The sequence below is a fragment of the Lineus longissimus genome, chromosome 11, assembly GCF_910592395.1.
Source record: "Lineus longissimus chromosome 11, tnLinLong1.2, whole genome shotgun sequence".
NCBI classification, from domain to species: domain Eukaryota; kingdom Metazoa; phylum Nemertea; class Pilidiophora; order Heteronemertea; family Lineidae; genus Lineus; species Lineus longissimus.
This window is the reverse complement of record NC_088318.1, coordinates 8,635,126-8,649,878: the sequence shown is the minus strand read 5'-3', so window position 1 is coordinate 8,649,878 and position 14,753 is coordinate 8,635,126. Positions and strand designations below refer to the sequence as shown.

Genomic DNA, 14,753 nt, shown 5'->3' with positions numbered 1-14,753 from the left:
TTTGAAACAGGATACAGAAGACAATGACGATGACAATGGACGACAGACACTGCGGTGTTGTATAGACTCCCCTACGATGAGCCAAAAAGGACAAGGCTCCGAAGACAAGCAACTATCTGCGGAAATAAAAAAGTAAGGGTTTGCAATTGTTTCACAGGTTAAATATTTCTTCTCAATTTTATGGTGGGCGTAAAAAAAGCGAGTGTGAAAAATCGACGTCGGGACTTTCAATTATATTTCACTTTCGGAAAATGATTCGTAATCCGACTTCAGTGTGGCCTTAGCTCCAAAATGGCAAAAAATAATTTCCAAGATGGCTGCCTGGAGGCCAGAAAGTAGGTCAAATTGTGAAAAGGAAAAATAACTCTGGGCATGTTGCCCAAAGCTACCGTCATGACAAGTTTCGAGAATCTAGCCCCTGTAGTTACGAAACGAGCTCTGCTACCAACGACAACGGACGATGGATGATACGGAATTGTTTAAGCTTTACCCACAGGTGAACTAAAACCCATGAAATTGGGGGACGCAGCTGAGTTGCCTCCTTACATTTGTCAAGCATGGTTAAAAAAGCTTTTTTCAGCACAATATTAGAGCCTTGACAGTGACTTTATTAGTTCGTGAAATCTTTCTACTAACCTTCATAGCAGCAGTAATTAGGGCGCCCTCTGTAGGTTGTCCATGAAGTTCATTATCTACGATCTGAGCATTGTTGCATACAATACCAACCTCAATCACCTTGGTGATAGAAGAGTGAGAGTTGCCATGCACAACTTCACCGTGGCATCGAACATCACCACTCGAACTGTAGCCAACTCCTGATACCTTTAAAAACAAAGTGTTAGAAGTCCAGTACTTAAATTGACAACCAACTTCTCATCAGCAGTTCGATGCCAAATACAACTAGAGCAATGACGATGACAAGGCCATCGCAAATCTCCTGGCTTTTGATAGGCAGGAACAATGCAGTGGATATTCTTACGATGGATGGGTTGTAAGGGTGTGTGTAATCGTGAATGTATTTGACGTTGTGAATGTATATGTGGTGAAGTTGAGATTAGTTTTTAGAGACTTGATCATTGAGTTTGACGAAACCATGGTGATGAAATGAAGTAATGTGATATTGAACAATGATAATGAACAGGATAAGGATAATATGTAAAGAGCAATCTCTAGTGAACTCACACAACTGTCCTTCTGACATATATAGCCAGTACATTGGGGGATGAGTCCCCCAAACCCCCTCCCCCGTTCTCTGAAAGTGACAGGTTTTAGTCAGTACATTGGGGGGAAGCCCCCCCCCCCATTGGACTCTAAAAATAGAATTCCTTGGAGACGCTGAACAATAAGGCCCCATAAAGAAATAGTCCCCGCCCCGGTAGCTGTCTCATATCTGCTGGAAGAAGCAGCTCTTTGTGGTAAATAATAATTGAATGCATGTCATGACACCCAGGAGCTTTTTCTCATTTCTGAAACAGTTGCATGGTTGGAATGAATTTCCAAATCAGTCCGTCAAATCTCTATGCAATGAAAATTGAAATGTCACAACTGTCTCCACCGACGTTGTCCTGTATGTCCTAGCAGACGATTTTTAAATAAATGATGTGATTGATATACTTGTAGATTGGAATGAATTATTTCTTCAATGATATGAAAGTTGAAAGCCCTCTGACATGTCTGAGTACAAAAATGCAGAGGCAAGACACATCATGCATGTCATGACACCTAGAAGCTTTTTCTCATTTCTGAAACAGTTGCATGGTTGGAATGAATTTCCAAATCAGTCCGTCAAATCTCTATCCAAATGGAACTTTAAGACCACTCTATATTTGTGCAGTAGTGTTAAAACTGACTTTTTGAAGTAAAGTACGTAAATCGAGAAGAAGCGGACGTTTACTTCGTCTGCAATGAAATGTCACAACTGTCTCCGCCGACGTTGTTGTCCTGTATGTTCTAGCAGACGATTTTTAGATACACTTCAAGACAGTGGCGCCGGTGTGAATAAATCCACTTGCGTGATTGGTCAATGGCTCATGACGTCATGAAATAATTGCGTCAACAACGGGAATCATGGTAACTGTGGTTGCGGTGCGTCGTGAAAGCAGGATCGGCAAGCACGGCCCGTATGGAATGCAACAAACTGTACCGGAACCGGAACTGTCATGGGTCTGCACAATTTTTTTCAGATTCGATGGACATGATGGATATATGAATTTTGTTTACACTTTATACATACACGTAACCATTACACTCACTACGTTGTGTGAGTTATTAACTCTGCTATACAATAAATTTAATTTCCTTAATTTTTCTCTCTTAATATTCCCGAATGCTGTTTTTTTCAAAATTTTTAAGTGTGAAGTTCTTAACTCCTTCACAGTCAATAACATTTCAAAATGATATCTCAGTGTTTCCATCTACCCATCAAAAAGTAAACCAAACTATTGATTCTACGTTGATTTAAACCTCCCACCATGTCTTCGGAAGTGTTCTCAGAAGCATTCGGTTCAATCTCGTACCCAGGAAGTGGGTATTTCGAGTCAGGTGAATTGGTGAAGATCGACCAATTTGAGACCAATTTGCGTGATCAGCCTGATTCTGATTGTGATAATGACCAGGCAGTTGGGGGTTATGATATAAGTAGTAGTGACAATGACTCAGGTGATGATGGGCGGGGGGCGCAGCCTGCTGCACGTGGCCGAGGATGTGGTCAAGGGCGCCAAATAGGGCCCTCAGCTCCTGCTACAAAAAAGTGGTAAAATGGCCAACAAGAGGCCCAAGGGCCTGGCGCTCAGCTGAGTTAATATCATTAATATCTTCCCGGTGTTTAGTTCATTATGCATGAAAATGGTATGCTCCATGGTATTTGATATCCTTTTGCGTTCACTACGGTACCAATGTTTTTGGTTGACATAATTATGCCACTGTTCATTCCTCAATCCTGACCATAATTCGGGTGAAATCATCGTATGAAAATATTTACCGAAACATGAAGTTTATGCCATGAATGAGGATACTCATTGTCATAGCCTCGTTTACAAGTACGAAGTATTTTCCCGTGAATATTCAAAACTGCTTGGCTCCTTGCCAGTTAAATAATATGTGACTATACACAAAATAAAAAACTTTGATGGAAATTGTAAATCATTTTTTTATCTATCAGGGGAAACAAGCTGATGATGATCAAATAAATCATTCATGAGAAATCGTTTTGTTGCTGAAGCTTGCATGACGAAGTTAATGCTAAACCTTTTCTTGTGCTCTACTGCGCCACCGTAGTTTTCTATTTAGACCAGCGATTACGTCATTTCTGGTGATTCCCTACGTTGTCCAATGAGCGCTTTTTAAAATGTGCCATTTGGTATTGTACAGTATGCAATGTATTTTTTCAGCGCTGCCAGTTGCCGAACAGAATGCCGTAGCTCCCTCAATTTCCAATCAATTTTTATGGGAGTGACATTATTGTATTGCTTAGAATGTCTACTTTTTACTCATGAAAGAATCGTAGAACTAAAACTTAATAGGCGAACAGAATCATGCCGATTCACTGCACATACTGTGGGAATTCTCCACTTTAAAATACATCGGCGATGTCATCGCGAACAGAGCATGCACTTCCGATATCGTTTTCACAGAAATGTGGCCAAATTTTCAAGAACTAATTTCTGAAAGTAGTCCCTAAAGACCTTATGACTACCACTGAAACGAACTAGTGAAATTGGGTACTTGAGTGTCATTGAGCTCCAAGATTATTGCACATGGCGTAAACAACATGCCGCCATTTTGTCTCCGCTTCGGTATTTCGTACGCCGCTTATAATGCACCTTCTCAATTAAAACCAACATAATAAGGCCTTACATCGTTGATTGAATAGGAACACCACACAAAACACAATAAAGTGGGGGTACAATCGATTACGAAGCTGAAGTGAACAGTGATTTATTCCTGGAGCTACTGCTTTTGTTGTGTAGCTGCCATGTTTTGAGAACTGGCAAATAGGAGACTTCATTGATGGCTGACGTCATCGGGCGGGAATTTGAATCGGCAGAAATAATTAAAAGGCAGGTAGCGCCCTCTCCTGTTAAAATTTTGAACTTTTTCGCAATAAAATAGATTTTCAAGAATTTTATCTTAATATTAGAGCATATTTCGACTAATTCTGCTGCTCCTAGGCCGATATAGGCCAGTTTCCTTCATGCACTCTCGCTCGCAGGAAGTAGGTCGAATGGCGACAAATTTTGTTTTGAAAGTAGAGTTTGACCAGAAGTATCCAGAAATGCAAAATTGAAGTCTCTAGGTCTTACGGTTACAAAATGTGCACCATGGGTTTAACGGATGGACGGATGGATGGATGGATGGATGGATGGATGGATGGATGGATGGATGGATGGATGGATGGATGGATGGATGGATGGATGGATGGATGGACAGACGGACGCCACTGAACAACTTATTTGACAAGCTCGGCTGACTTAGTCAGCTGAGCTAAAATGGTGGCAAAATGGAGGAATAACTTTAAAATAGGGCTGGAAGTGAAAGAGTTAAAATTCACATTTTCTGAAAATAAAACGGCCAAGGGCCATCGTGCTTACCGTCTAGATATTTGGTGCTTAGGAATTCATCCTGATTAAGAAACTTGGTACATGTATAGTATTTACGTAAAACCAAAAGTCGGTATGACATGCGATGCATCGTTGCTTGGAGAACCTACCACAGAAATATCATCGAAAACAAGTAACTAATAAGCGAGCTATTGCACTTTCTACCTTTTTAGTTTTGGCCACTTGGTGGCCAAGTCCAGAATCAGATCGAAATTCAGTGCCCAACGAACAGGACTTAGGGAGTCATGTGTACTAAACTTCTAGTTCATAGCTTTAACAGTCAAGAAACGTGCCATAGTTAACTCAAACAGCCAATTAAGGGAGTATCTCCAAAGTATCGCTAGCAGAAATTCGCTTAGCGAATAGCAACGAAAATTCGCTTTCTAATTGTTTCGGAATTTGTTACTGCAAAAAGTGCAATGATGGTGTAGCGATTATCAAGCTGAAATGAATATCACATCAGTGTGAAAATGGAAATCATTTGCCGGCAACGGAAAAACAACAACACTGCATTGTACGACATGACATTGTTGCTAATGATGCGATGCCAGGTGCGCGGGGTGAAAGTATTTTCAGAACACAGAAATAATTTAGTGTACCTACGTAGCAGCAGTTGACAACCCAGAAAATAATAATCAGAAACTCCGACAAGCATTTTTATAACCTTCCACATCTCAAGGTATTTCAAAATCCGACGAGCAACTTGCAAACTAAACCTACCAACTTCCCAACAATGGCGACTCATATGCAGCCTCGCATCCAGTTCAATCTAGAATCTACACTACTGCCTACATTTTTTACCACACTATCTTTTATTTTAACCTAGAATCGGGGTTGGCCACCTGCATCTTTAGAGTCGGCCAGGGTTTTAAAGAGGTGTCAACACATCAAAAGACCCACCGCTATAAACCATGTAGGACTACTTATGTCCAAACTTTCTCCAATACAGGCTTTTGATCTTGTCCGCTGCTTTGACCGATCGGCTTTCGCTTGTACTCATGACGTCTATTGACACCTGTCAATTAATGACAGGCCGCTTGCTTGGTTCTGGTTCTACGACAAGAGACTGGAGAGCCGATGACCACACTGGTAAGGAACCACTTGTCATGCAAATACACACCTGTTTCTGATCTTCATGTACTGTAGTTTGGGGTGAAGTGTACCAGTGCGTATGATAGGATGTGTTGCAGTGTCTAAACTTTGTGCGTTAAAAGTTTCTCAAATATTAATTCTGCTGGATTCGAGTTGGGATTTCTCAAACAGCCAATTTCTGCCATTTAACCTCTGTGACCTTGTAAATTAGGTCTAATAAAAAACCCGGATGATGCGTAATGTATCCTTGCTAGGAAAACCTACCATAAAAATGTCATCGAAAACAAGTCACTTATAAGAGAGATATCACACTTTTCAGGTTTCCACTTCTGGACCCCTGGTGGGCAAGTCAAGAATCAGATCGGACCGAAATTCATCGTCAAGAGGTCACCTGACCTGGGGGTCCTGTGTACAAAGATTCAAGTTCATAGCTGTAGCAGTTAAGAAATGTGCCACTGTTTTTGAAACAGGATACAGAAGACAAGGACGACAGACGACGGACACAGCAGTGTCGTATAGACTCCCCTACGGTGAGCCAAAAACATGAGTATTAACTCTTTCACCGCCAAAGACGTCGAGCAACGTCCTTTCAGAGTTCCCACACCACGCCAAAGACGTCGAACGACGTTTCAGTTTAGTTCCAACTGTATATTACAGGGCGCACTGCAATCGCTTGCCCCATCAATGTAAATACTGTAGCAAACGAGCGTTGACGATCGTTTGCTCATGATAGATCATTGCCATGGTTGCATGACATCATCACTGAGTTGCCTGGAATAAAAATGGCGGGCACATCTTCAAGAAGATTTTCTGCAGAACAAGTCGCAGAACTTGTTGCTGATTCAGATAGCGGATCTGATATCTTTGGAAGGGATTGTGATGATTCAGATGAGGAGATTGATAAAGGTCATGACTCTGTGTCTGAATTTGATCCGAGCGACGGGATCATGTCTTTGGCAATGCCAATACTAGTAGCCCAAATAGTAGTAGTGATGATGGCAATGTAAATGCAGTACCAGTACCTGTCAATGTTCGCGGGCGTGCGCGGGGCCGTGGCAGGCATCGTGGTCGCGGTATACCGGCTGCTAGAGCTAGAGCCAGGGGGCTGCTCCCCCACAAATTCAAGCTAACTGGGGACCCACCAATCGCCAACCGAGAATTAACCCTCCTGCTCCTGGCCCAAGGGGAGAAGCACTTACCTTGGATGGTGGCCCAGTGGAACATTTCTAACTGTTTTCTCCTTGAGAATATTGTAACTCAGACCAAACTTTATGCAGAACAATATTTCAATGATCTTGTGTTCATGCCTTCCCCAAATTCAAGGGTCAGGAAAAGGAAAGAAGTTACTCTTCAAGAATTGAAAACAGTTTTAGGACTGCTGATGTTGACAGGCATTGTCAAAAAGCCCGACCTTGAATCCTACTGGTCCACAAATGAAATGATTGTCACTCCATATTTCTCACAGAAAATGTCGAGGAATAGGTTTGAGTTGATTCTGAAGTTTTTACATTTCAACGACAATAAAGCTATCCCAGATGACAACCAGGACAGATTGTACAAGATCCGTCCTGTACTGGACACTTTGGTTCAGAACATTCGAGAATAATACAATTCACATCCAGAGGTGTCTATAGATGAAGATACGAGGTGGAAGGGTAGACTTGGTTATCGTGTGTACATCCCAGCTAAGCCAATCAAATATGGTGTGAAAAGCTATGTGCTGGCTGACTCTGCAACAGCATACTTTGGAATCTTAAGATTTATGATGAGGTCCACCATACGATCCGTGAAACTGTTTTCTACCTGATGGATAGGATTCTTGGACACTACCATAATCTCTTCATGGACAATTTTTATAATTCCCTAGGACTAAGTGAGGCTTTCCTTGATGAAGACACATACACTTGTGGTAAATTGAGGTGAACCACAAGAGGAAAGAGATACTGGTGGTCCAGGTCATTGTATGTAGAAGGGGATATAGTTGCACGCGACAATGGCCGTGTCATGGTCATAGCCTGGCAGGATAACCGGATTGTTAGAGCAATCTCCATAAAACATGATGCGGGGATGCAACCTGTGAATGTCAGACAGAGAGGTGGTGGACACAATGTGGTACAGAAACCCAACTGTATCGTAGGGTATAACTCTTACAAGAGCGGTGTTGATCGTATAGACCAAATGATTTCATATAATCAACCATCCGAAAGACTGTAAAATGGACCAAAAAACTTGTCCTGTATTTGACGGAGCTGGCTTTACACAATGCCCATATCATTTACAATGAAAAGCATCAGCAGAAACTAACTCTAGTGAAATTTCAGCTTGAAGTGCTGGAGGGACTTTGCAAAGGTCCAAATGCAACTGTCAACGTGGATGTGGTCAACTGGATGACCTGACAACACAGGACTGAGGGTGTAAAGTAGTAAATATACTACTGTTTGAAGGTCAAGAGAACACATTATACCACTAAAATTTCCAATACAGAGCTGCCATCTGGATGAAATATGATTGAACTAATCATCCATGGTATGTAAATATTACAGGAGGCAACGGAAGATATCCCTAGTTCAGTACGTTGTATCGGTAGCATTACAGACAAGAAGTGTCAGAGAGGATGTGACTTCTCCATGGACAACTGTAGTATGTTCAGGCTGGGTTGTACAGCACAAGGATTACAAAATACTGTCTGTAATTGAGAGGTATCCTGATTTAACACAGGTCAAAAATAAATAGAAATGACCAGTTTGGGACTAACACCACGGACTTTTTTTAATAAGGTAGAGATTACAGGAGTCAACAAAATTAATTTTATTGAGAGAAACTGACCTGTCCTGCAGGTGATTGGAATTTACAAAGGGTCGTTTTTCATGACATTGTGCTCTACTGCGTATCCCTAGTGAGTCGATCGGGAACCCATCTATTTTTTATTTAGTACCAGCGATGATGTCATTTCATGAGCGCTTTTTAAAGTGTGCCATTTGGCATACATTAGCATGCAATGTATTTTATCAGCGCTGCAAATTGCCGAACAGAATGCCGTAGCTCCGTCAATTTTTATGGGAGTAACATAATTGTGTTGCTTGGAATGTCTACTTTTTACTCATATAAGAATCATAGTACTAAAAACTAAAATGCAGAATCATGCTCATTCACTGCACATAATGTGGGAATTCTCCACTTCAAAATAATTTGCGAACAGAGCGTGCACTTCTAATATTGTTTTCACAGAATTGTGGCCTAATTTTCAAGAACTAATTTCTGAAAGTAGTCCCTAAAGACCTTATGACTACCCACTGAAAGGCACTAGTGATAATGTTGCCTTCTTGACTTCTTTTTAACAGAAAATTGGTTACCGTGTTGCAAAACCAATCTTCCATCTTTAGACTGGTCACCCTCACAGTGGGTATGCTGAAATATAGCCTGGTTCCTTGGCCAATTCCATGCGCAGAATACAACTGCGCAATTATATGTCATAGCCCGGGCTTTTGAATCGTCAAAAATTCAGTTAAATGTGCCTGTAGCGTCAGCGTCAACGAAGTGCCTAGGCCTTGCGGTTACAAAATGCCCAAAAATGACACGGAAGGAAGGACAGACACCATTCCCTTAGTAATATAACCAGCTTTGTCAGCTGAGCTAAAAAGACACTCTGTAATCTTGGGATAGCCCTCGGTCTATAAATAAATCGTTACGTCGTCAACTATGTCTCCAGGTTTTTATCTCCTTATTACGATACACTGCATTGTGCAACGATGTAAGAACCTGGACGTCAGATTGCCTACAAAGTACCCCGGAGTCCCGGGAAATTCAAAACCGGCTAATTGACGAAATGATCAATCACATTCGGTTTATTTTCTAGCTGTATGACGGCTTCCCCAAGATTGCTGAGTGTCTTTATGGTTTTTCGTGCTGATTCTCTGAATGAAACGGCCAGGGCTATTGTGCTCACCTGTTGACTTGGAAGGGAGAACCTAAAGAAGAACTGTTAAAGAAAAATGTCAGGGGACAATCATGCAATAGTTGTGGAACGAGGGGTTTCTGACCGTCCCAGTCCATGGATTAGAAAGTTGTGATTGAACAACAATATTGTTTCTTTACCCTAACATTATCCGGACGTGTTCCAACATCACCAATGGATTTGGTGACGTAGGGTTAAACCGTGACGGCACCCGCGGTGGAGAGATGCTCCCTTCAATGACCTAATGTGGCATCCAGATTGGCGGGAAAGTGGGTTGAGCAAGTGCTGCCAGAAATGACTGCTAAGGCTCTTTGGGTGACCTTTGCCATGATAAAGGTTTCGTAAGGGGGCTGTCTCGTCAGTAATCAAGGCGGAAAATAGCGGAGTATGGTGAAAGTACCAAAGAGAACCCTGTAAGGTCGTACATATGGTAAGACTGTGAGTATGACCGTTGCGGGTACCTCTTCACATCTGCGTTACAAGCAGAGTTCACAGAAAAGGGTTGTGCTGGGGTAGCGAAAAAAGTGAATGAAATTGCTATAGAAGCATCATTCAGAAGGTGCGACAAGAAGTGGGTATAAGGACTTGGATTCTTTGTGATATCCCGGCTGGTGCGCCATTGCCATGTAAAGAAGTTATGGGGAGGAACACCATCACTGTGTAGTGGTGTGAGAGATTAGGCAGCTCAGGTCCATCGGAAAAATTATATAGTGGAAACACCAGGATGAATGAGATCATGGCTACCAAGACGTGTTGTCTTTGATTTTAAGACTGAGTGGCGACATGCTGCGCAAGCGGTGGATCCACTATGACTCTCTGCTGAGTCTAGTGGATTTAGAAAGTGGCGCCTCCGGTTGGGCATGCATGAATTCAAGTACTGTGATGTTTGTCGCGAAGTCCCTGGTTGGGGGTTTTTGGAGACATTATGTCGTCCGTGCTTTTGTGGCTTGGAGGAGAGGGGGGGGGCTCTGCTGTTGCTGGAGATTGTTGTCCGCCATGCCGCTTCCGACGAAAGTCTCTCGGTCAAAAGTGGACGAAAGAACTGTGAAATGAGGGGTCATGCAATAGTTGTGCATATGGTATGGTTATGGTAGGCAAAAATGGACTCTGACATGATGGGTGTTTTTACTACATAGATTTTAAGACCATGACCTCTTTCACTTAAAAAGTAGGTCACACTGACCTAAATATTTGCAAGCATGTAGAGATGCCTATAAGCTGTCTACATATCAAATTTAAGGAGTCTGGAACAAATATTGACAAAACATGTCACTGTCAGTGAAATTTTAAAGTTTGGCCTCAGTGACCTTGGAAATTAAGTCAAGGTCAAAATGTTTCCAGCATAATGACAAGTGCGTTCAAATTAATCAACACATTTATCAGCAATCGCTTTTTAAACCTGATCATACCTGAAAAGTAGGTCACACTGACATAAGTCTTTGTCATCATGTACAGATGCGTAATAGGAGTCTATATATCAAATTTAAAGTGTCCATGACCAATAGTAAAAAAACATGCCACCATCAGTGGAATTTTTGAGTTTGACCTCTGTGACTTTGAAAAGTATGTGATGTAGCCTTATTAGAGTCATCCACCATAAAATTTTCATCACTCAAGCTTTAACCATTAGCTTAAAAATGACAAAAATTGTTTTTTAAAGAGTGCCACCTATATGGCAGACAAGCAGTCAAATCGCACTAATTTTCATTTTGAAAGAAGGTCTTGCCTAGGGGTACCCACACACCATGTATGAACCTTCTAGGTCAAGTGGTCAGGAAACTCTTTTCTCAAAAGTAAATGACGGACGACGACGACAACCACGACGTACGCTGGGGTATCATATAAGCTTCCCTGAAAGGTGAGCTTATAATTGTCGAATTTCACAGTGAAAAATGTCCATTTCCTGTGGAAATATAATTTTATTAGCTCATACCTACCCAGGTCAGACTTTTGCATGTGTACTATTATCCGACACACCCGAGGAAAAATTAATCTATTTATAATAGAAAAATGATTAGCTAGTTGACGTAGCTACACCTAGGCGCCCCAATACAGCCTCTGCCTCATGAAAGCCGCCATTACTTGGAGCTTATTACTCGAGGGCAAGAGTAAGTCCCGTTGCTGTGGGGACAGGCAGGGCGGGTAGTCTGACCTGGGTAGGTATGAACAAATAAAATGACATTTCGGCAGGAAATGGAAAATTTTATGTCGTTCATACTCTACCCAGGTCAGAAGTTTGCATCGAATGCCAACAACCCAGGAAGGTGGGTAAACAGTGACTTGCCATGTAGTGAAGTGAGCTATCTTGAGAGCTGCATAGCAAAACCCAACGGGTGAGACCAAGGGAATCCAGAAAAATAAGCATGGGGGAAACCCAGGCTAATGCCCAAAAGACCCTTTAGGAAAAACAAAGGAGAGCCAAATCTGGGAACCCACCCCTCCTAGAGAAGGAGAAAAAACCTCACATGGTAAACATGTGTGTGATCGTATTGAAGAGAGAGAGAACTCGAAGACGTCTTTCCTGTATGAAACTATATTGCCAAGTCCCACTCAATGTGTATACAATACAAGAAGTTGGATAATATATAAGTGTAATATGGGTGCCAACTGCGCCCTAACATAGTGCTGTACAATAAAGAATCACATAACAATAATAGTGTTTACGAAGAGTTTCCACATTCTCCCGGGCCGAAAATGATGAAACTGAACTATTTTTTGATTTTGTTTGATAGCTGAAACGACTGCTTAAAGTAGAATAAACGTAAGCTTAAAACACTATTTAATGCAAGGATAAAATATATTCACAAACACATGAAAATGTCGAAAATGTCTATTCAGTTCAATCAACAGTTTATGGCACTCATGGCGAAATTACCTAAGTTGAACTTTCTAGTGGAAAGAGTTTGACAATGGGTCGGTTTGTGACCCCAGACGCAATTTTGATCACTGCGGATCGGACAAGTCCGTCATTTCCATGAATGAGTTCTTCAACGCGAGCTAATGACCATTTTACACGCGGCACGTGGTCCTCATGAACTAATACAACATCACCTACTTTTATCTGATTTTCAATGGCACCTTTTCCTGAAATGGCATCCCTTTCACGCAGAGCGGCCATGTATTCACTCGACCAACGTTTCCAGAACTGTTCGATCACCTGAGACTGTAACACTGCACGTTTACGTAACTCTGAATCTGAACCAAAGGTTGGGTCTGACAATTCGTCAGGATCAAAAAGTTGATGAGGAAACGTTGTCAGACTCCTCCCACACAAGAAAAATGATGGTGACAGTGGTTCGGGATCATTCAGTTCTGAAGAAACGTAAGTCAGCGGGCGATCATTGAGTATCAACACAGTATTCAGTTCCTCATAGGTTAGAAATCGCCTCCCAAGAACTTTCTTCAATGCATTCTTAGTAAGCCCAATCAACCTTTCATAGAAACCTTCATACCAAGGTGCTCTTTTGGCGATGAATTTCCACTGAACACGTCGATCTGCTAAATAGGTTTTCATTGAAGGTGAAGAAATGAGTTTCTCGATTTCTTCAGCGGATGCAAGATATGTTTAAGCATTGTCAGAGATCATCAGTTGTGGTAACGATCGCCGACCGACAAATCTTCGGAAAGCTAGAATGAATGATGAAGTACTCATGTCCGGAACTAATTCCAAATGAATGGCTCTGGTAGAGGCACATGTGAATAATGCAATGTTGGCCTTACTTTCCGTGGTGTGAATCTGCGAGGATTTTTTTTATTTTGTATTCAATTGTGAACACCCGACATAAAGACAACCAGAGAAATCAACACCACAGATCGTGAAAGGACTAGACTGCATCAATCTCACAGATTGAAGTGGTGCTGGTATGGTGCGGGAGTAAGGCTTTCCTTGAACAAGTTTACACACAAAACATTTACGAAGGGCTGATTTAACCCTCTGTCTTATTGACGTAATCCAAAACCTCTTCCGAATGTATGTCACAGTTGTTTGCACGCCTGAATGAAAAAGACATTTGAATGAGCAAGTCGAATGATCAAATCAGCCAAACGATGTTTGGACGGTACGAGAATCGGAAACTTGGCGGCGTATTCCATAGGGGCGTTATGTAACCGTCCACCGACGCGAATGATTCCATCGTCATCTAAGAACAGTTTTAACTGCGTAACGAGATTTCCGTGAGTTTTCTGTTCCGTTCGTAAGTGCGTTATCTCCTCCTTGTAGATTTCACGTTGTATGTCCCTGATGATGACGATTTCGGCCTGTTGAATTTCATCGACGCATAGCGGTCCGAGCGATCGTTTATCAGTGTTTGCGTATATTCCGGATGAAGCGAAGTACAAGTGCGGTAATGCGTATCATCCTGGTGTACGATGAGTAACGATTGATGTCAATCACGTGAGTTGAGTTGACTTCACTGGTCGTATTGGCAGCATTAACAAGGGTTGACGTCACTGAGTTGATGTCACTGTGTTAGTGACACTAGAATCCTCATGAACGGTGTTATCATCCACGACAATGCTTTCCGGATACTCTCCTGATGAAAGCCAGTGGGGGCCAGCCCACCACAAGCTCGAGTTTTCAAATTCAGCGACTGTTATCCCACATGTTAGCATGTCCGCCGGATTGTCTGCTGTCGGACAATACCTAATGCTATCTATGACTTCATTCTTCCTAATCTCGTTGACACGGTTTTTGACAAAAATTGGCAGATCTTTATCACTTTTAATCCAATGGATTACGATTTGACTATCCGACCATAACATACTACGTGAGATTTTGAAGTCCTGTTTCAAACTCAGATAGACGTATCGCAACAAGCGTGATCCAATCAGTGCTGCCATGAGCTCAAGACGGGACAGCGTGATCGGTTTGACGGGTGCGACTCTAGTCCTTGACATCACAAGTTTGCAATCACGTCCACGTTTTAGATAAACACCAGCGCCATACGATTCGGGGTTGGCGTCGCCAAATACGTGAAGTTCGAATGAGTCCTTTGACTTATCAACAGAATCGAAGTACTTCCGACTTATCCAAGTCTTGGTTGCGGCTTTGAGTTCACGGCTTAACTCACTCCATGTCTCAACAAGGTCAGTGGGTATGGGCTGGTCCC

General features: G+C 42.1%; 1 protein-coding gene across 5 annotated transcripts in view; it reads right to left on the bottom strand.

Moving 5' to 3' along the window:
- LOC135495767 (calcium-transporting ATPase type 2C member 1-like) overlaps positions 1 to 14,753 on the bottom strand; it is a 465,754-nt gene that overhangs the window by 237,933 nt on the left and 213,068 nt on the right. For all 5 annotated transcript variants that reach the window (XM_064784671.1, XM_064784673.1, XM_064784674.1 and 2 more), the window contains one exon: positions 637 to 822. In XM_064784671.1, the coding sequence (XP_064640741.1) occupies positions 637 to 822 (186 nt within the window). The remainder of the gene's footprint in view (positions 1 to 636; positions 823 to 14,753) is intronic.